Source organism: Acartia tonsa, chromosome 3, assembly GCF_053477335.1.
Source record: "Acartia tonsa isolate MP-2025a chromosome 3, ASM5347733v1, whole genome shotgun sequence".
Lineage (NCBI taxonomy): Eukaryota > Metazoa > Arthropoda > Copepoda > Calanoida > Acartiidae > Acartia > Acartia tonsa.
In genome coordinates, this window is record NC_137262.1 from 7,503,652 (window position 1) to 7,524,765 (window position 21,114).

The 21,114-nt window shown below is 36.3% G+C and overlaps 5 protein-coding genes across 6 annotated transcripts; all 5 read right to left on the minus strand.

Annotated features, from left to right (window-relative positions):
• Positions 1-119: 119 nt before the first annotated feature.
• polo (Serine/threonine-protein kinase polo) lies at positions 120-6,548 on the minus strand. 2 transcript variants are annotated; one of them, XM_080152493.1, is made up of 14 exons: positions 6,405-6,548; positions 6,173-6,289; positions 5,941-6,017; positions 5,539-5,638; positions 4,962-5,147; positions 4,482-4,603; positions 3,996-4,113; positions 3,520-3,651; positions 2,830-2,997; positions 2,370-2,529; positions 2,115-2,236; positions 1,841-1,954; positions 1,429-1,578; positions 120-844 (listed from the first exon to the last, which is right to left on the minus strand). In XM_080152493.1, the coding sequence occupies exons 1-14, from the start codon at positions 6,546-6,548 to the stop codon at positions 800-802; spliced, it is 1,755 nt and encodes a 584-aa protein (XP_080008619.1). In that variant the 3' UTR covers positions 120-799. The 2 variants fall into 2 exon arrangements, with proteins under 2 accessions (XP_080008619.1, XP_080008618.1); XM_080152492.1 differs by having other exon boundaries at positions 2,830-3,000.
• A 17-nt stretch (positions 6,549-6,565) lies between these two features.
• Positions 6,566-9,065, minus strand: LOC145313204 (tubulin alpha chain-like). The gene is made up of 3 exons (XM_080152496.1): positions 8,806-9,065; positions 7,889-8,225; positions 6,566-7,529 (listed from the first exon to the last, which is right to left on the minus strand). The coding sequence occupies exons 1-3, from the start codon at positions 8,991-8,993 to the stop codon at positions 6,705-6,707; spliced, it is 1,350 nt and encodes a 449-aa protein (XP_080008622.1). The 5' UTR covers positions 8,994-9,065; the 3' UTR covers positions 6,566-6,704.
• On the minus strand, positions 9,040-13,769 carry LOC145313205 (tubulin alpha chain-like). The gene is made up of 3 exons (XM_080152498.1): positions 13,577-13,769; positions 12,965-13,301; positions 9,040-9,984 (listed from the first exon to the last, which is right to left on the minus strand). Exons 1-3 carry the CDS (start codon positions 13,762-13,764, stop codon positions 9,163-9,165), a joined length of 1,347 nt encoding a protein of 448 aa, XP_080008624.1. The 5' UTR covers positions 13,765-13,769; the 3' UTR covers positions 9,040-9,162.
• A 118-nt stretch (positions 13,770-13,887) lies between these two features.
• On the minus strand, positions 13,888-17,786 carry LOC145313202 (tubulin alpha chain). Its single transcript, XM_080152494.1, has 3 exons — positions 17,510-17,786; positions 16,016-16,352; positions 13,888-14,735 (listed from the first exon to the last, which is right to left on the minus strand). The coding sequence occupies exons 1-3, from the start codon at positions 17,698-17,700 to the stop codon at positions 13,914-13,916; spliced, it is 1,350 nt and encodes a 449-aa protein (XP_080008620.1). The 5' UTR covers positions 17,701-17,786; the 3' UTR covers positions 13,888-13,913.
• Positions 17,754-21,078, minus strand: LOC145313206 (tubulin alpha chain-like). The gene is made up of 3 exons (XM_080152499.1): positions 20,891-21,078; positions 19,218-19,554; positions 17,754-18,697 (listed from the first exon to the last, which is right to left on the minus strand). Exons 1-3 carry the CDS (start codon positions 21,076-21,078, stop codon positions 17,876-17,878), a joined length of 1,347 nt encoding a protein of 448 aa, XP_080008625.1. The 3' UTR covers positions 17,754-17,875.
• Positions 21,079-21,114: the final 36 nt, after the last annotated feature.

Below are 21,114 nucleotides of genomic sequence, written 5' to 3' on the forward strand. Positions count from 1 at the left end.
TATGGAGGTTATCATCATTGTTTATAAATTCTCGTCATAAAACTTTTACACCTATCGGTAAGGTCAATTTTCGGTTACAGTTGAATTAAAAAACTATTACAAAATAAATAACATACTAGTAGAGTCAAAATGTATTTAATATAAGATTGCATAAATTACATAGTACAAAAAAGAATTTTTTTTATATTTTTATTACTGTCAATTTAGTATCAAAATATAATTTTCTAACAGTCTTAATGAATTTAAGGTACAGTGTAATCCAATAAAAATATGCCCTTTTAAGTGTATTTCATAAAACAAAAATTAAAAATCACAAATCCAAAGAATTTAAGCGTATTCAAATTTATCAGTTTTCGCTAGGTATAATATCTAGCCTTTTATTAGGTACTTTTATAAGCGTAATATAATAGAATAATAAGGTACAGTAGTGTACAGTATAACACAGAATGGAAGAATTTACGGTTTAAATTATTCTTTCATAGAGAAGTTTTGATCAAAATAGTTCAGTTCAACAAAGATATGAATTACTGTGAAATTCCTATTTGAGATCATAAGAAAGCTGTAAGTAATCACAAATAAGAACTAAAAATGCTCGATGTTTTAATAACAAAGATTTTGTACAAGTAGTAAAAATTTGCTTTTCAAGCTAGTTACCTTCAAAGATATAAACTAACTTTAAAAACTAATAAATCAGGAGTTACAATTGCCCAGAATGCAAGAATCTGACAATACATACAGAAAAATAGAAAATTACAGAAATGAAGTGCAGATGTGTGTGTGGATGATATGATGAGTTGGACTATTTCTTCTTTGCTGCAGATTTGCACTTCAACATCGTGTCAATCTAAATTATAGAAATTATTTTAGCAATCTAAAGTAATCCTTATATAGAAGTACTATGATGGCTGAACTGTTTTAATTCTCGTATACAGTGTAGCCAATCCTTAGTCTGTATGGAAGAATTGCCAAGAACAAAAATACATAACCCAATTTTACAGGGGTGTATATTCTGCACAAGATTTTTTTATTCCCCCCCCCCCCCCCTAGTTTTTTCTCACCAAGTACCCCCTACTGAAAATGGAAAAATATTTAAAGAACTCTATGTTTTATTTATTCTATCCCTCCTACCACACATTTTTTTAGTTTTTTCACCAAGGAGGGAGGGGGGGAGGGGAAATGGAAAAAATGTTTTCAGTTTTCTTATTTTTACATTTTTTTCCTCTCCAGCCACTTATTTTTTATTCCCCCCCCCCCCCTGAGCAGGGTCAATTTTGAAAAGTAACATGATCACAAAAAAAACTGATTAGACTGTTGACCAGCAAAAGTAGAGTAGTAACATTAAGACATACTCTACTTAAGATAGCTGTATTGACAAAAAGATCTCATTTAATAAGGTATAGGTCAATTGAGAGAAGAAAAAAAGTTTACCTTTTCGTAGGCATATGTGAGCCTAGACAACAAATCAACGGTGCAGCCATACTTTGAGATGAGATCAAATCTAAATGTTCTACTCTTCTTGTCCTTGTCAATATAGGTGACAGCTCCCAATAGAGGACACAGGATAATCTTCGTGTGATCCTAAACAAAAAGTTACATTGGTTATGTGTTAAAAATTATGACCTGGCATAAATAATGAAGTGCTGATTCTGTAAGATAGCTTAAATTTAAAATTAGTGATGGCAATCCATCGAATTTTTGGGCTGGATTCAGATTCTTATTTTTGGCGGATTCCGGATTCTTGCAGTATTTTAAAAGGCTTCAAAAATCAACCCATTGATACAACCTTCTTTATTTGCCAAGACTTAATTTAGCCATGCAATGAAAGAAAATCTGAATTTACCTTGAAAAAGTTGATCTGTATGGTACCATTGCTGAGATGCATAACCACAGCTCTGGAGGTTCTAAACCAGGTCTTCAGACAAGGAATACGGGACATAACATCTTCATTTTGAACCTAAACATTAGAATAGAAATATAAAAATAAAACAGTATTTATTAAGAATTTAATAAGTAAAAGATTAATTATTTAGTTAAATCTCCACAAGTTGAAAGCACAAACTTACTAATACAACATCATAATCCAGGAACTAATATAATTTAAAAAGTCCACTTACCGACATATCAGCACCTGCCTTCAGCAAATGTTCGTTCATGTAATTCTTGAAATAATTCAAGAGCTTCACTTTCTTCTCGATGGCTTCAGGGTATTCTGTCAAAGTATAGTAGTGCTCGCCACCTTAAGAATAATTTTAAAAAATAAAAAAAAAATAAACAAAAGCTATCAAATTGGATTAGAAATTGGTAGGTTTTGTACTTAACAAGTTTACAGAGCTTTCAATATAAGAGTAAAATTTTTTTTTTGATGATACCTTCATAATCTATGTAATGGATATTGTGTCCATCAGCCAAAAGAACTAGCTTAGTGACATCATTGAAGACAACACCCTTGCTGTCATCGTTGAGACTGTATCCAAATCCGTACTTGTCGCTGTAATCCACCCATCTTGACACCCATACAATAGGTTGAGACTAAAATAAAATAAAAAAATTAAGTCACATACACGTTTGTATAAATTCCTTTAATTAGGTAGTTAAGGGAACGAGGTTTGTCAATGAACAGATCATAACGTTAATAACATTTTTTTATTACTGAATCAAATAATCATGTAATTTAGGATATTTTCTAGGTTAAGACAACTTTCTGGAAATACAATACAAATATCAAAAGCTTTTGTTGCAAAATATTATGTATTCCTATATTTAACAATTGGAGCTATGAATCCGACATAAAACAGGGTAAATTATAGAGTACACAATATGCTGACAAACCTTTGGATCTTCAGCCTCTTCCTCCTGAATGAGCGGCCTCTCATTTGGTTTGCTACCCAACAGATTATGCAACATCTCGTACAGTTCTCCAAGATGACAATCACCGGTGTCTGAAGACTTGAGAGTATCACGCTTCTGGGGAACGGAAGGCGGTGCCAACTGGTTGCCCTGCTAAAACGTAGAATTGAGCATTTTCAAACTTGAAAATAATTCGGTTTCTATTCAGGGATGTATATGCTGCAATAAATTTATTTTTTTCCATGCTGCAAAATTTATCATTTTTATTTCTCCCCCCCCCCCCACTGCCCAGTTTTATAACTTATGTCTTATAGAATTCCTCGTTAATAGAATAGTAATTGAAAATAAAACAGGGGTGTATATTCTGCAAAATTAACCCTACTAAAAGGGGTGTAAAAATCATTAAAAATATGTTGTTGGGGGGAAAAAAAATGAAAATGAAATATTTTTTTTCTATTTCCCCCCCTCCTTGGTGAAAAAACTAAAGTGTGCGGGAGGAGGGATAATATAAAAAAAAACAAAGAGCTCAGAATTTTTTTCCACAAGGGGGAAACCCTTCCTTGCTTGAAAAAAAAACTAAGAGGGGAAAAATACTTAAAATTTTGCAGCAGGGGAAAAAATGAATCTTGTGCAGAATATAACACCCCCGTAAATAAATTTAAGAAAAACTACCTGGTTGTATTCTGTAAGAGGCACGCGTCTTGCAATAAGACTGGCGTTCAGTTTAGTATCAAATCTTGGAGCCATTGTCAACACAGAGGCAGGCAGCTTACTTGGCATGTAACCCATGGTCATGAAGTCATCCTAAATAATAAAATGTTAATACTAGTTTTGATTATATTAATTTTATTAATAGGTTTAGATAATAAAAAAAATATTGAAGAATAGTTTTCTCGCATCGTAGTATATACAAAATGTACAATTAAAAAATTAAAACCAGTTTACTATTTCCAAGATGTCGAAGGCACGGGCTAAAAAAAATGGTTTAATCTTATAATTGTACATTTTTATATTCGTGGAAAACTGGATATAATAAGACTTAGTTTTTTTTTCTTCTCATAGACTAGACATGGATGAGAACCGGCTCTAATCCACCGGATATTAATCAGTTTCGAATGAATAAGAGAAAAATGAATGAAAAACTTTACCTGCAAGATTTGTGCGACAGTTGGTCTCTTTGTGGGATCATGTTGTAACAGCCTAGTGATCAGGTTGCGTGCAAGAGGACCAATCTTGGATGGAATATGGTACTCGTTTCTCTTAATTCTAACAAAAAAAATAAACTATTAATAAATTAATATTTAACAAGAATAGTTTTCATGGAAACTAAGATGAAAGCTGAAATGAGGTTTTTTGTCTTTTTAAGTATGACCGACAAACAGACTGACAAAAAATACAGAGCAGATCCGTATAAATATTAGGAATCTTTATTGAAAATTACAGCGGTCTGTCTAAAATAGCAATTAAACAATCACATTTCCCCAACAATATAAGGATTTTGTCTTTTGGAGCATGACCGACAAACATACGGACAAATAATGTGAGTAGATGCAATTACATAATTGAATTGGTGAGGACGAACACTAGAAACTTTTTTTTTTCAAAGTCCTAATAAAAAGAAAGATAAGACTTGCCTACTGTATGTATCTTTTAATGACTGTGTTTCAAAAGGAGGCTTTCCAACTAGCAGTGTATAGAGAATACATCCAAGGGACCAAACATCTACCTCGAAACTGTGACCTTTCTTTCCCAAAACCTAAAATAAACTTAATTAATCTAGTTCACATGCATACAGAGTAAAAATAATCCCACATTGGTACGAACTAAAGGGCAGTTATATTTGTATGTCAGCTACATATATTAGATTTCCTAAGATAAAGCCTAGATTAGGCAATTATAGAACGTCCAAAAATAGAATCGCTTGTATTATAATAAAAAATAGCAATTAAAAATTAATAGACAAGTGTAAATTTCTTTAAAAGTTTAACTGATTGTGTTTAATTAACCAACCATCTGAGGGTAATAAATCTATTATTGTGGTTCATGATTAGAAAAGAAATAAACTAAAATATAAAAAAAAACAATAAGTCAAAAACAAATGAAATAAATATTACCTCTGGAGCAATGTAGTTAGGTGTACCACACAAAGTTTTCTTCTTTTCTCCATTGTACTCTACCATAGTGGCCAGACCAAAGTCACCCAGCTTAATCTCCAGGTCATCATTCAGGAAAATATTTCCTAGCTTCAGATCTCTGTGGATAATATTGTTCTCGTGAAGGTACAAACATCCCAACAAAATCTAAACAAAAAATTTACTTGTGGACAAACTGATTCTATCAACGACATAAACTCAAAGAAAGATTTATATATTCTAGCGGCGTTGCCCTAAGGGCTTTGCCACATGGGGTAGTTTTAAAAAAAAATGGGTGCTGCGAACCATTCTCTCCCCCCATTTTTTTTGAGGAGGGGGATATTTCCTTTTTTATAATGGGTTGGGGATGTCCCACCCCCCAAGATAATAGCTTAAATCCACCACAGGACCAATAGGTTTATACCCTGAAGAGTAGAATCAGAGATCTTAAGCTTCAGATGGACGGACATCAAGCTACTTTTTATTATTGATAAAGACGCCCAATATAGGCCCAAACAAAAGAAAGTACAGGCAGTCCAAATATTGAAGCTTAACAAACCTGTTTCATAAAGTATCTTGTCTCTGGTTCTGTGATTGCTTGCCTTCTCTTGTGTAACTCCATCAAAGATTTCTTTCTGCACAACTCCAACACTACATATCTAAATATTAATTTATATAAAAAAAATAACTAATTTTCAGAGTGATATTTTAGAAGTTTTTTTATGCTACAGGCAAATAAAAAGAAGTCAGGAGTGTACATTCTGCAGAAAATTCATTTCTTCCCCTGCTAGAAATATAAAAAAAATATTTTATTAATTTTTTTTACCCCAACCACGTATTTTTTTCCTCCCCACCACGTATTTTTTTTTACCCCCCTTTAAAAGGGTAAACTTTGCAGAATATACATCCGAGAAAAGTTTAGAATGGCAAAAATAATTTCTAAGTAGGTAGGTATACTTACACAAAATTTGAATCTTCAAAGTATGAAAAGAGCTTGACTATATTGTTGTGCTTGACTGATTTGTGAATCTTGATTTCCTATAAACAAAAGAAATAAGATAAAATATTAAAGCAATTATTTAAATAATTAAAACTAAGCAAAAGAAGTACTGCCAGATCCACGCATTGTCAGTCCCTTAGAATAACATTTATTTAATTTGCACCCATCCACCCTACAATCTAAATCATTGTACCTGTGTCATTTTCTCTTTCTGTTGAGTTTTTGTGAGCATTGATTTGGGAACAATTTTGCCGGCTAATACCTCTCCAGTGTTCGGGTTCCTCAGTTCGTAACATTTTGCAAATCCACCCTAAACATGGAAAAAATTAAAGTCCCATGCAATTTAAAACTTCTAGGTGACGGAGCTTATTGGTGTCTAAAAATAAAAATTATTTGGTATTGGTAAATTAATATCTATTATTTACCTTTCCTAAAAATCTTCCTCTCTCGTATTTCCTTTTTGAATTAGGGTCCACAATAATATCAGGAATTTCTTTGGGGACAGGTGCAGCATCTTTGGAAGATACTGGTTTCACTGGATCTTTGTTTATAGGGTACCGGGCAGTCATTGTTCCCACATACAATGCTGAAAATATAAAATCATTCCTAAAATTTCATTAGTTTCAAATGATGCAATATTACTAAAACATAATATCACAAAGCGTAAGGTTTCTCTAAATAAATCATACAATAAAATACAAAATCTTGTCTAAACCGGTCACAATTTAATATTCATCTCCTTCTCCATCCTCAACGTCTCCAGAATCCATGCCAACCTCTTCATAATCCTTCTCAAGGGCAGCCATGTCCTCTCTGGCTTCAGAGAACTCTCCCTCCTCCATACCCTCTCCAACATACCAGTGAACGAAAGCCCTCTTGGCGTACATCAGATCAAACTTATGATCAAGCCTGGCCCAAGCTTCAGCAATGGCTGTAGTGTTGGATAACATGCACACAGCTCTCTGGACCTTGGCAAGATCACCTCCAGGAATAACTGTTGGTGGCTGGTAGTTGATACCAACCTTGAATCCAGTGGGACACCAGTCAACAAACTGGATGCTTCTCTTGGTCTTGATGGCAGCAATAGCGGCATTCACATCCTTGGGGACAACATCACCTCTGTACAACATACAACAGGCCATGTACTTGCCATGTCTGGGGTCACACTTGACCATGGAGTTGGCAGGTTCGAAGCAGGCATTGGTGATCTCACCAACAGTCAAGCTCTCATGGTAGGCCTTCTCAGCTGAGATAATAGGAGCATAGGTCACCAGAGGGAAGTGGATTCTGGGGTAGGGAACCAGATTTGTCTGGAACTCGTTCAGATCAACATTCAGAGCTCCATCAAATCTCAGGGAGGCAGTGATTGAAGACACAATCTGGCTGATCAATCTATTCAAATTGGTGTAGGAAGGTCTTTCAATATCCAAGTTTCTTCTGCAGATATCATAGATGGCCTCGTTGTCAACCATGAAAGCACAGTCAGAGTGCTCCAGGGTGGTGTGGGCAACTAGGGTTGCATTGTAGGGCTCCACTACAGCAGTGGCGACCTAAATATAACAATAGTTTCATTTCAAATCATAAGAAGACATCTCTCTCATGATTACCGTGGAAGTCAGCACCATGTAAGAAAAAAAACCTAAAGTTTCACTTACGTGTAGGTTTTTAAAAAAAAGCATAATGTAAATAAATATAAAACAAGACATTATTTTAATGAAAACAAGGGTCTGTTTAAATAGTACAGACAATCATAGCATTTAGGCGATATTAAAATTTATATGGACACAAATCATAGCTTCCTAATCCGTTTTACCGTTAGTACAGTTATATTTATTAACACAAAGCTCTTTATAATCTTAGCAAAAATTTACATTTAATGAGGGAACGAAAACAATTAAATGGACGTTACCTGGGGAGCAGGGTAGATGCTGAACTCCAGCTTGGCCTTCTTTCCATAATCCACAGACAGTCTCTCCATAAGGAGAGAAGTAAATCCAGAACCGGTTCCACCGCCAAAAGAATGGAAGATGAGGAATCCTTGTAGACCAGTACACTGATCAGCCAACTTCCTAATTCTGTCCAGAACCAGGTCAACAATCTCCTTACCAACAGTGTAGTGACCTCTAGCATAGTTATTAGCAGCATCCTCCTTACCAGTCACCATCTGTTCAGGGTGGAACAGCTGTTTGTAGGTGCCAGTACGGATCTCATCAACGACAGAAGGCTCAAGGTCAATGAACACGGCTCTAAAATATTTAGATCAGTTTAGAACATATTTTATGTTGGGGCAAATCAAAAAACAATAAAATTAAGATATTCACAGCGCGGCATTTCGAAAAATGCTGTGCTCTCATTGGTGGAAAGTTTGCTCACTCCGATTTGGCGCACCATTGAAACGATTTAAAGATCCAGCTCAGAAAATAGACTTAGACCCACACGGAGCGCAAAGAGGTTAAATGGCAAAAAAAAAAACAGTATCAGCGTTATGATTATGTCTGTAATAAATAAAAAAAGCCATTGGCCCACGCGAAGATATACTTCCCTCTTTGCCCCACTAAGGATATCTCTCTCCAATCAAAGGAAACATCCATACATATTAAGTAACCTTTTTAACAGTATTTATGATAATAATTTGTAATTCTTTGTGATACACTATGAAGGGTTAATAATATGAAGCATGTAGAAATGTTCTTTACAAATTAGCTTTATAACTTTAGTAAAAGCCCCAAAAAAAGTACATCACCCCCCCCCCTCCTTAACCGGGGATCCTATGTAGAATAAACAACCCTGAATTAAACCCAAGGGAATCTTGCTATTTAATTTTACCTGGGCACATGTTTTCCACCTCCAGTTTCAGAGAAAAAAGTACTAAAAGAGTCATCGCCAGCAGCTGCTTTATCAGAAGGAAGCATACCATCAGGTTGCAGGCCGTGCTCCAGACAGTACAGCTCCCAACAGGCATTACCCATCTGGCAACCAGCCTGACCAACGTGGATAGAAATGCACTCTCTCATTTTGATTTACAATAAAAAGCAGCTTTGATATAAAGCAGAAAACTACTTCTGAAAATAAAGAATTTGCTAAAAAGTTTTTAAAATAAGTGACATACAAATGGTTAAATAAAAGTTTTAAGCTATAAAAATATAAAAATAGATGGCACTATAAAATCTTGATTCACTGGGTTTAGTATTCATCTCCTCCCTCCTCAGCATCGTTAGAGTCCATGCCGACCTCTTCATAATCCTTCTCAAGAGCAGCCATATCCTCTCTGGCTTCAGAGAACTCTCCCTCCTCCATACCTTCTCCAACATACCAGTGGACGAAAGCCCTCTTGGCGTACATCAGATCGAATTTGTGGTTCAGTCTGGCCCAAGCTTCAGCAATGGCTGTAGTGTTAGACAACATGCACACAGCTCTCTGGACCTTGGCAAGATCACCTCCAGGAATAACTGTTGGTGGCTGGTAGTTGATACCAACCTTGAATCCTGTAGGACACCAGTCAACAAACTGGATGCTTCTCTTGGTCTTGATGGCAGCAATAGCAGCATTCACATCCTTGGGGACAACATCACCTCTGTACAGAAGGCAGCAAGCCATATACTTGCCATGTCTTGGATCACACTTGACCATGGAGTTGGCAGGTTCGAAGCAAGCATTGGTGATCTCACCAACAGTCAAGCTCTCATGGTAGGCCTTCTCAGCTGAGATAATAGGAGCATAGGTCACCAGAGGAAAGTGGATTCTGGGGTAGGGAACCAGATTTGTCTGGAATTCGTTCAGATCAACGTTCAAAGCTCCATCAAATCTCAGGGAGGCAGTGATTGAAGACACAATCTGGCTGATCAACCTGTTCAAGTTAGTGTAGGTTGGTCTCTCAACATCAAGGTTTCTTCTGCAGATATCATAGATGGCCTCGTTGTCAACCATGAAGGCACAGTCAGAGTGCTCCAGGGTGGTGTGGGCGACAAGAGTGGAATTGTAGGGCTCGACAACGGCTGTGGCAACCTAAAATAAGTTCATTTGCACAAGAAAAGTGAGATTTAAAAAAAAAATATGTACAAGTCCAATGGCAGATACATAATGAGGGCAGAGGTGTAAATTCATTTTTTTTTTTTCCCTGCTGCAAAATTTTATTTTTTATTCCCTCCTGGGTCTTTCCAGCAAGGAAGGAAGAAAATGAAAAAGAACTTAGTTTTATTCATATTATTTCCTCTCTAACATATTCTTTTATATATTTTAACCAAGAAGGGGAGAAAAATGGAAAATAAGGTTAAAATTTTTCAACCAACCTTATATATTTTATTGCCCCTCCCCCCCCCCCACCCTTTAGCTGGGTCAATTTTGCAGAACTTTCACCCCTGAATGAGGAGGGGGAAACTATTAATGACACTGAAGCACTTTGATGAATCAATTCTCATTAAATACTAATGTCTTAAAAATTGACTGGTGCCTTTTGATATGAAAAACAATACAAGGGGGGGGGGGGGTTAATGCAACCATCTCGTTATCAATGAGCAAATGCCACTTAGAATTCGAATATCGATCTAAACTTTTGCATGAGTAATCCTTGGTAGGTCTATTTTCTCTAAATCGAACAAAAGTTGGAAAAGTAACGGCTGGCGGCTCAGCCGTTAAGCCGTTTTTTGCCTATTTCTAGGGTAAATCCTTCATCAATTACGTAGGAATCAACTTTATAAAACATATTTTTGGTTTAATTCATGTTAAATGATAGCAATAACCATTTTTGAAACTTCTAGTATCAACAGCTACCGTCTAGAACCGTTTAATAGTGTTTTGGAGTGGCAACAAGTATTATGTAGAGAGAAGTTTCGTGACTAATTTGTATTATAGGTATCCAAAAAATGGCAAAACTGCTGAGCCGCCAGCCGTTACTTTTCCAATTTTTTGTTAAAATAGACCTACCAAGGATTACTCATGCAAAAGTTTAGATAGAAATTCGAATTCTAAGTGCCATTTGCTCACTGATTACGAGATGGTTGCATTAACCCCCCCCCCCCTTTGTCATAAATTGGATGGGATTCTTTTAATTTCACAGTAGCTTTTCTTTTATTTCTAGAAATACAACCGCCATTTTCTAACCCTTACTCAACCTAACCTATAATAAGCATGAAAAGCTACTGTGAAATGAAAATAAATACTAAAACCAAACGAAACTTTGGATGCTACCCAACATGATACCTGTAGTTAAGAAGAAACAATAAAATACTTTTTTGGTTTAAGTCTACCTAAAAAAAATCCATATCAGCTATTAAAAAACTGATTCCGGATTCGGATTCTAGATTCCAAAATTAGCCAAAAATTAATTGGTCGGGTTCCGGATTCGGGTTGCCAACCCTAGTTAAAAGTTGTCATTGCAACAGGTAGAAACAGTACACAGCGGTCTAAGGCCGGACATTTCGCCAAAAATCAACATTGGAATTCCTCAAAATTAATAATTTATTTTGAAAATATATACCCTATCTCACATGAAACCGAAGAGTTTTTGTCTTTTCAACTACTGGTTGATGAATTATAAACTTTGAAACATGAAGGTTCAGGATTATTTTCACGTCATGAATTTTGCCTTTTGAATTTTCACCATCTTACTCTGTTAATTTTCATTTCTGATGCATTTAAACTGCCCACAAAGAGCCTATGCTAGATTAAGAGACTTTCAGAGATTTAAAATTAATGTTTTATTTTTTTTTAAGGGGGGGGGGGGGAGGTTTAATGCATCCTTTTAATAATCCATGCGCAAATGGCACTTAAAATCGGAATTTCGTTATTAAACTTGGCATGAGTATTCCTTGGTAAGCCTATTTTCCATAAATCAAACAAAAAGGTGGAAAAGTGATGGCTAACGGCTGGTGGCTCAGCCGTTTAGCCTTTTTTTTGGCCAATTTCAGGGCAAATCCATTAGTTATTACGTAGGAAACAACTTCTTGAAACATAATTTTGCTTTTATTCATGTTTAATGTTACCAATAACCATTTTAAAAATTTCTTGTACCAGCCGCTTAACGGCTAGAGAACCAGTTGAAAACGGCTGAGAGTGGCCAAGATTAAAATGTGTAGATAGGGCTTGTGTCGTGTCTAGGGGTAGGTTTTCATGGGTGCTGAGCTTAAAAATACTCTCAAAAATAGTGGGGGCTAATTCATATGGCAGCTGGGTAACGGCTGCTGCTCGGCTGTTAGCCATTTTACATGACTATTTAATGATATTTTAACATCAAATGTTTAGGTATAGTCCCTATCCTAACCTAAAATAACCTAACAAAAGCCATCTTAAAAATACGACGAATAGCCCCTTAAGGTGCGTTGCCACGAAATGGACTATTCCCAAATATTTCAGTAGAATTAAACTTCTTCAATTAATTTTCGTATTCTAATTAATTTTATTTGATATATTAATAACAAAATTTTACAATTTCTAGATTTAGCTATTAAACAGCTGAAAACATTAGGTACTAGATTATGTATTATTACTTATCTAAGAGAAATTAACTTCGTAAAAAAGGTGAAGAAATTTCAATTAGTTGTATTAAATGTATGTTGCACAAAGTTTGGTGATTGGGCATTTACCTTTATATAATCATTTCTACAGTAATGTTTATTAATGATGCAAGGTTTTTAAACGTTTTATTTCTTAGAAACATCGAATTTAGGCTCTCTGCCACTTAAGAAAATAGTATGAAAATATGAAATTTTAGCTAAGTTTCAAAGTATTTTCTGGACCAGTTGGCTTTTGTTTTTCTTTTCTATATGAATTTACAAGTTGTATTGAGTAATAAGGCGCATGCTTTTTATTTTGAACGATTCTATCAACTACAAGCTGAGAAAATTGACTTAGAGTAGAGGTAGGTGAAATGTCCACTAAATGCCAAACTAGACCACTGTGCAGTATTCGTATATAACTAAACCCCTGTTTGACTGAAAAGGGTAATTTCAAAGAATTGATACTTTTAGAAAAAGTCAAAATTACTAACCTGGGGAGCAGGGTAGATGCTGAACTCCAACTTTGCCTTCTTTCCATAATCCACAGACAGTCTCTCCATAAGAAGGGAGGTAAATCCAGAACCAGTTCCACCACCGAAAGAATGGAAGATCAAGAAACCTTGAAGGCCAGTACACTGATCTGCCAGCTTCCTAATTCTGTCCAAAACCAGGTCAACAATCTCTTTGCCAACGGTGTAGTGACCCCTTGCATAGTTGTTAGCTGCGTCTTCCTTGCCAGTCACGAGCTGCTCAGGGTGGAACAGCTGTTTGTAAGTACCAGTACGAATTTCGTCAATGACGGAAGGCTCAAGGTCAACAAAAACAGCCCTGAAAAAATACATCTAATAACATAAAAATGTTTTAAATAAAAATAATAAGACCAAGTGAAATTTTTTTTGAAATGGTGGAAGAAGTGAACACTGACTATCAAAAAGGCATATTTAGGAAACAAAAAATAACTTAACAAGTTTTAAACTCTTGGTTATTCTTTTGTCGTATTCCTATGTAATCAAATTGACTATTTTTTGATTAACTTTGAACTAATGCTCCTTTGAGTATTGACATCACTAAATATAAATTAGCCCTTAAGATAATATTTTTACCTGGGGACATGCTTTCCAGCACCAGTCTCAGAGAAGAAAGTGCTGAAGGAGTCATCACCAGCAGCCGACTTGTCGGAGGGAAGTCTACCATCAGGTTGAAGACCATGCTCCAAGCAGTACAGCTCCCAACAGGCATTGCCCATCTGGCAACCGGCCTGGCCAACGTGAATAGAAATGCATTCTCTCATTTTGATTTAGTAAGCGGTTTCGAAACAAAGGCGAAAACTACTTAGTCTGAAAATAAAATTTTGTATTAAAAGTTGATAAAAATTTGCTTTAATAAAACTATTTGTAATTTGGCACCAAAGTGATTTAAAAATTATCATAAACCAGTTCTTTAATATTCATCGCCTCCTTCTTCAGCATCATTAGAGTCCATGCCAACCTCTTCATAATCCTTCTCAAGGGCAGCCATATCTTCCCTGGCTTCAGAGAACTCTCCCTCCTCCATACCCTCTCCAACATACCAGTGAACGAAAGCTCTCTTGGCGTACATCAGATCAAACTTATGATCAAGCCTAGCCCAAGCTTCAGCAATGGCTGTAGTGTTGGATAACATGCACACAGCTCTCTGGACCTTGGCAAGATCACCTCCAGGAATAACTGTTGGTGGCTGGTAGTTGATACCAACCTTGAATCCTGTGGGACACCAGTCAACAAACTGGATGCTCCTCTTGGTCTTGATGGCTGCAATAGCAGCATTAACATCCTTGGGAACAACATCACCTCTGTACAACATACAACAGGCCATGTACTTGCCATGTCTAGGGTCACACTTGACCATGGAGTTGGCAGGTTCGAAGCAGGCATTGGTGATCTCACCAACAGTCAAGCTCTCATGGTAGGCCTTCTCAGCTGAGATAATAGGAGCATAGGTCACCAGAGGGAAGTGGATTCTGGGATAAGGAACCAGATTTGTCTGGAACTCGTTCAGATCAACATTCAAAGCTCCATCAAATCTCAGGGAGGCTGTGATTGAAGACACAATCTGGCTGATCAACCTGTTCAAGTTAGTGTAGGTTGGTCTCTCAACATCAAGGTTCCTTCTGCAGATATCATAGATGGCCTCGTTGTCAACCATGAAAGCACAGTCAGAGTGCTCCAGGGTGGTGTGGGCAACCAGGGTTGCGTTGTAGGGCTCCACTACAGCAGTGGCAACCTTTAAAATAAATTTCGATTATCTACTAAATAACAAAAAAAAAAAAATTAAAATTGTTTAAGTAAAATTACATTTGATTTAGAAAGACAAAATTAATAGTAAATTTTAGAGGGGGGGGGGGGGGGGGTGGTGGTTGGCAAGTTTGTGTAAACAGTGTGAAGACTTTACCTTTGGACTAAGTAGATAGGTTAATTGGGATAAAACCATTCACATTGTTAAATGATAAATTTTCCCAAGTTATCAAGTTTTTAAAACTATGGAAAATTTATCACATTTGAATGATTTTTTCCCTAATAACCTATCCTCTCAGTCCAAAGGCAAAACCAATACACACAGTTTAACCAAATGTGTCTAAACAACCCCCCCCCCCCCTCAGGTATATAAAAGGAGGGGGGGAAATATAAATACAGGGGTGAATATTCTGAACAAGATTAATTTTTCCCCTGCTGCAAATTTTTTATTTTTTCCCCCTGGTTTTTTCAAGCAACGAAGGGGATAAAATAAAAAATATTTTAAGAATACATTTTATTCATGTTATGCCCCCTTCCACATATTTTAGTTTTTTTTTCACCAAAGAGGAGAGGAAAACTAAAAAAAATGCTTTCGGTCCTCTTTAATTTTTACATTCCCCCCCTTTCTAACCACATATCTTTTTACTTCTTTACTCCTCTCCCCCCCCCTCTACCGGGTCAAATTTGCAGAATATACAGCCCTGTTGAGAAATATTAGCAATACTCCATATTTTGTTCATTTTTTACCCCTTTCACAATCACATATATTCTAGTTAAAAAATACACCCCTGATGAAGCATTTATAGTAGGTTTTTTTATCTAAAAATCAAAACTGTCAAGAGGAAGCAAATTCATTTTTCAAAGACTTTTTTACTTAAACCAATTAAGAAATCTATCATAGGATTTTCAGACGTAAATATTTCTTCGGCTCAGTTAGAATTTAATTCAGACGCATTTTATTCTTTTATTATTAACTCCTAGTGTTTCATTTCTTTGAGACTAAATGGAAAGAACGATCATAAACTTGGTATGTAATGTTTTTTGTAATTCTAATTTATAAGGTGCTACTTATAGGTCATATTATCTGAAGTGAAGCCTTTGCATTTATTTTCTATAATCAAATTTAATACCTAGATGGTTCTATTATATTTTATTTCATTTTATTTATCCAATTCAACTTTAATTTTTTTTCCATCTTAAAAGCAAAAATTAAATTCTCATTCTTAAAGCTAAAGCTTCTTTGCTTTGCATACATAGAAAAATGATTACCTGAGGAGCTGGGTAGATGCAGAACTCCAGCTTGGATTTCTTTCCATAATCAACAGACAATCTCTCCATGAGGAGAGAAGTAAATCCAGATCCAGTTCCGCCACCAAAAGAATGGAAGATGAGAAAACCTTGAAGACCAGTACACTGATCAGCCAGCTTCCTAACTCGGTCCAAGACAAGATCAACAATCTCCTTACCAACAGTATAGTGGCCTCTAGCATAGTTATTAGCGGCATCCTCCTTGCCAGTCACAAGCTGTTCAGGGTGGAACAGCTGTCTGTAGGTTCCAGTACGGATCTCGTCAACTACGGTAGGCTCCAGGTCAACAAAAACAGCTCTGAACAAAACAAAAAATTATTCATTTATATTTCATTCAACAACTATAAAATATAAAAAAAACAAGAATAACATACAGGGTTCCGGAGCCGGAAGCAGTAACATTTTTGGTGGAGCCGGAGCCAGAGCCGTATTTTTCGTTAAAAACGGCTCCGGCTCCAGATTAGCCAAAAATGATTTTTTAAAGTAATAATATAATTTGGCAACGGTCTATAACTGAAAAACTGTTGTTACTTAACAAATAGACACACATCCTTCTACTTTTATATAGCTTTAATCAAATAAAAGCAAAATATTTTATATTATTTATTTTATTTTAACAATTTCAATAATGAACAAAAGTTGATATATTAATTTTAAGGTAGGAGCCGGAGCTGGAGCCGTATTTCCAGATAAGGCTCCGCGGAGCCGGAGCCGCATCAAAATTAAACGGCTCCGACACCCTGATAACATACATAAGTAGCGAAACACTATAGGTTAAAAGAGTAGGTATTTTAATCTATTTAAGTATTTTTATCAAGATAAAATAAACACGAACTTTAAGCAGATGTGTATATTCTGCAAAATTAACCCTGCTAAAGGGGGGGTAAAAAAATATGTGGTTAAGGGGGAAAAAAAGTAAAAAAATAAGACAACTTAAATCACTTAAATTTTTCTCCTCTCCTTTGTGTAAAAAAAAACTAAAAGAATGTACAAGAGGGGGGATAATATGAATAAAATTAAGAGTTCTGTATATATTTTTCTTTTTTCCCCTTCCTTGCTGAAAAAACCCAGAGGGAAAAAAAATAAAAAAAATGCAGAGGGGAAAAAAATGAATCTTGTGCAGAATATACACCCATGATTTCATAATAATGATGACTGATGGACCGTCAAAGAAAAATATTTTTTGTATGGCTTTAGAAAATTTTGATATATTCAGCTTCTACAGGCCTCTAAGTGAAAGGGAGGGGAGGGGGGAGTATGTAGAACTCTATTCCTTACTTTCAAATTTCTCGAAGGGTGATATATCCTGAAAATAATAATAAACCTACCCACGACCTATAAAAAGCTTAAATGTATAGGAGAACTAATATTATCCAGCGGTTATAAGGATTCTACAGTAAAGACAAAGACAGACATGTTACTTTTGTGTTAGGGTAATATGTAGAAAAATCTTACCTGGGCACATGTTTACCAGCCCCAGTTTCAGCAAAAAAGGTGCTGAATGAATCATCACCGGCAGCAACAGTCTTGTCAGAAGGTAGTCTACCATCGGGCTGAAGACCATGTTCCAGACAGTACAGCTCCCAGCAGGCATTACCCATCTGGACTCCAGCCTGGCCAACATGAACAGAAATGCACTCTCTCATTTTGATAATAAGTTTCTAAGCAGTTTTAAAAACTAAGGCAAAAACTACTTAAATTCTGAAAATAAAGATAGATTTAATTTTAAAATAAAGATCAATAAAATGTAAAACCAAACATGTAAATTACAGAAAGTAGATAGAAAACAGAAGAAGTTAAATCATAAAATGTTGTACTGGCTTAATATTCATCTCCTCCCTCCTCAGCATCATTAGAGTCCATGCCGACCTCTTCATAATCCTTCTCAAGAGCAGCCATATCTTCCCTGGCTTCAGAGAACTCTCCTTCCTCCATACCTTCTCCAACATACCAGTGAACGAAAGCCCTCTTGGCGTACATCAGATCAAACTTATGATCAAGCCTGGCCCAAGCTTCAGCAATGGCTGTAGTGTTGGACAACATGCACACAGCTCTCTGGACCTTGGCAAGATCACCTCCAGGAATAACTGTTGGTGGCTGGTAGTTGATACCAACCTTGAATCCTGTAGGACACCAGTCAACAAACTGGATGCTTCTCTTGGTCTTGATGGCTGCAATAGCAGCATTCACATCCTTGGGAACAACATCACCTCTGTACAACATACAACAGGCCATGTACTTGCCATGTCTGGGGTCACACTTGACCATGGAGTTGGCAGGTTCGAAGCAGGCATTGGTGATCTCACCAACAGTCAAGCTCTCATGGTAGGCCTTCTCAGCTGAGATAATTGGAGCATAGGTCACCAGAGGGAAGTGGATTCTGGGATAAGGAACCAGATTTGTCTGGAACTCGTTCAGATCAACATTCAGAGCTCCATCAAATCTCAGGGAGGCAGTGATTGAAGACACAATCTGGCTGATCAACCTGTTCAAGTTAGTGTAGGTTGGTCTCTCAACATCAAGGTTCCTTCTGCAGATATCATAGATGGCCTCGTTGTCAACCATGAAGGCACAGTCAGAGTGCTCCAGGGTGGTGTGGGCAACAAGGGTTGCGTTGTAGGGCTCTACTACAGCAGTAGCAACCTAAAATAAAAATAAAAATCTTAATTTGAATATATTATGTTAAAAATCTATAAATAAAAAGAATATATCATTCGTTTTGAAATGCCCAGGAAAAAGGGAATATGATTCTGACGTAAAAATTTCCCCACAACCCCCTTCTCTTATTTCTCCCCTTCTTACCCTATTTTCCCATAGAAATGTCACATGCCCCATCTACATATCACACTCTTGGCTTTCCCAGCCGCTTGCGCAGGTAGCGGCTGGTAATTGAAATTGAAAAGTGGTATTTAACATGAAATAAAGCAATGTATATAACGAAATTTGGGTTTCTAATGAAGTGCCTATTGCGCATTGATTACGATATGGTTGCATTGACCCCCCCCCCCCCCCTCTTAAGAATATCTAGTACAGCTGTTTAATTAAAGTGCATTCATCGCTTTTATAGTTGAAGTCATCCTTGTTTGTGCCCTATATGTTCATAAAAATATTCCCATTGTTAAAAAGTTTTGTACTAGACCCAGTAAATAAAAGAAATCATTACCTGGGGAGCTGGATAGATACAGAACTCAAGTTTGGATTTCTTTCCATAATCTACAGACAATCTCTCCATCAGTAGGGAGGTAAATCCAGAACCGGTTCCACCACCAAAAGAATGGAAGATAAGGAATCCTTGTAGACCAGTACACTGATCAGCCAGCTTCCTAATTCTGTCCAGAACCAGATCTAAAATCTCCTTACCAACGGTGTAGTGGCCTCTGGCATAGTTATTAGCAGCATCCTCCTTACCAGTCACCAGTTGTTCAGGGTGGAACAGCTGTCTGTAGGTTCCATGACGGATCTCGTCAACTACGGTAGGCTCCAGGTCAACAAAAACAGCTCTGAAAAAAGTTTTTTAATCGTATATGGTTGAAAGTCTGGCTTTTATAGAAGATTCTCATCGATACTAGTAATGAATTTTACAAACGCAATAAACCGTTAATATGACGAAAGAATCTTTATATAAACCGTAAAAATAAGCACCAAATAAAAATCTTAAATGAATAAGGGGGGGGGGAGGGGGGAGTTCTGACACTTTTGCGTAAACAGTGATTATAGGCAGGCTTTGTCTTTGGACTGAGAGGATAGGTTATTAGGGATAAAATCATTCTTATATGATGAATTTCCCCCAGATATAAGATTTTTTGGATAGGCCTCCAGGTGGTCTCTGTACAGGTAAAAATTAAAAATAAGATTTTTTTTTGAAGAGTTGGAGGTTAACTAATTAAACAAAATATGCTTCTTTTTGATTGTTATTCACATATTTGAAGAAAAAACATACATATTTTGTCTCATAAGCTGACATCTAACTCTTAAAAAAAAATTCATTTTACCTGTAGAGAGACCACCTGGAGGCCTGAAGCTCCGGAACCTAGGGGCCTATCCAAAAAATCTTAAATCTGGGGGAAATTCATCATATAAGAATGATTTTATCCCTAATAACCTATCCTCTCAGTCCAAAGACAGGGGTGTATATTCTGCACAAGATTTATATTTTTTCCCCGGCTACAAATTTCATTATTCCCCCCCCCCTAGTTTTTTCTCACCAAGTAGGGGGGGGGGGGGGAAATGAAAAAATATTTAAAGAACTCTATATTTTATTTATTTTAACCATCCTACCACACATTCTTTTATTTTTTTTACCAAGGAGGGGGGGAAATGGAAAAATGTTTTCAGTTTTCTTAATTTTTACATTTTTTTCCTTCCAACCACCACATTTTTTATTTTTTCCCCCCCTGAGCCGGGGATCCCATGTAGAATATACACCCCTGTCCAAAGATAAAGCCTATAATCACTGTTTACGCAAAAGTGTCAGAACTCCCCCCCCCCCCCTTATTAGATCCTAAATAAGGTTAAACCAAATAGTAAGGTAACATGAGGGAGGATATTAATAAAATGAATCAGTTTTCTATTCTATTTGATTTTACACACGACTCCGATGGCAAAAAAATACTGTTAGCAAAGAAAAATACCACAACCTTACTAATATTTAACATACGAGTAAAAAAAAGCTTTGCTTTTAAAAATCAGTAAAAATTTTTTAACATCTTTAAATATAGCGGAGTTTGAGCATGAATTGGAACAGTGAATAGATACACAAAGGTTAGACTCGTATTAATATAAGATTTGAGTTTTAAAAAAATATTTTTTTAACGCGATTTAACATTTAGAATTTACCTGGGCACATGTTTGCCAGCACCAGTCTCGGAGAAGAAAGTGCTGAAAGAATCGTCTCCAGCTGCAGACTTATCTGAAGGAAGCATACCATCAGGCTGCAGACCATGTTCCAGACAGTACAGCTCCCAGCAGGCATTACCCATCTGGACTCCAGCCTGGCCAACATGAACAGAAATGCACTCTCTCATTTTGATAATAAGTTTCCAAGCAGTTTTTAAAACTAA

Coding starts and splice junctions, on each gene's coding strand:
- LOC145313204 (XM_080152496.1), bottom strand. CDS start 8,993: ATGAGAGAGTGCATTTCTATCCACGTTGGTCAGGCTGGTTGCCAGATG. Junction 8,226..8,805: donor GGTGGAAAACATGTGCCCAG/GTAAAATTAAAT, acceptor TAAATATTTTAG/AGCCGTGTTCATTGACCTTG. Junction 7,530..7,888: donor GCATCTACCCTGCTCCCCAG/GTAACGTCCATT, acceptor TGTTATATTTAG/GTCGCCACTGCTGTAGTGGA.
- LOC145313202 (XM_080152494.1), bottom strand. CDS start 17,700: ATGAGAGAGTGCATTTCTGTTCATGTTGGCCAGGCTGGAGTCCAGATG. Junction 16,353..17,509: donor GCTGGTAAACATGTGCCCAG/GTAAGATTTTTC, acceptor TGTTTTGTTCAG/AGCTGTTTTTGTTGACCTGG. Junction 14,736..16,015: donor GCATCTACCCAGCTCCTCAG/GTAATCATTTTT, acceptor TTTATTTTAAAG/GTTGCCACTGCTGTAGTGGA.
- LOC145313206 (XM_080152499.1), bottom strand. CDS start 21,078: ATGAGAGAGTGCATTTCTGTTCATGTTGGCCAGGCTGGAGTCCAGATG. Junction 19,555..20,890: donor GCTGGCAAACATGTGCCCAG/GTAAATTCTAAA, acceptor AACTTTTTTCAG/AGCTGTTTTTGTTGACCTGG. Junction 18,698..19,217: donor GTATCTATCCAGCTCCCCAG/GTAATGATTTCT, acceptor TTTTTATTTTAG/GTTGCTACTGCTGTAGTAGA.
- LOC145313205 (XM_080152498.1), bottom strand. CDS start 13,764: ATGAGAGAATGCATTTCTATTCACGTTGGCCAGGCCGGTTGCCAGATG. Junction 13,302..13,576: donor GCTGGAAAGCATGTCCCCAG/GTAAAAATATTA, acceptor GTATTTTTTCAG/GGCTGTTTTTGTTGACCTTG. Junction 9,985..12,964: donor GCATCTACCCTGCTCCCCAG/GTTAGTAATTTT, acceptor AACTTATTTTAG/GTTGCCACAGCCGTTGTCGA.
- polo (XM_080152492.1), bottom strand. CDS start 6,548: ATGACTGCCCGGTACCCTATAAACAAAGATCCAGTGAAACCAGTATCT. Junction 3,001..3,519: donor CTCTTACAGAATACAACCAG/GTAGTTTTTCTT, acceptor TCTACGTTTTAG/CAGGGCAACCAGTTGGCACC. Junction 2,237..2,369: donor CCATTACATAGATTATGAAG/GTATCATCAAAA, acceptor ATTATTCTTAAG/GTGGCGAGCACTACTATACT.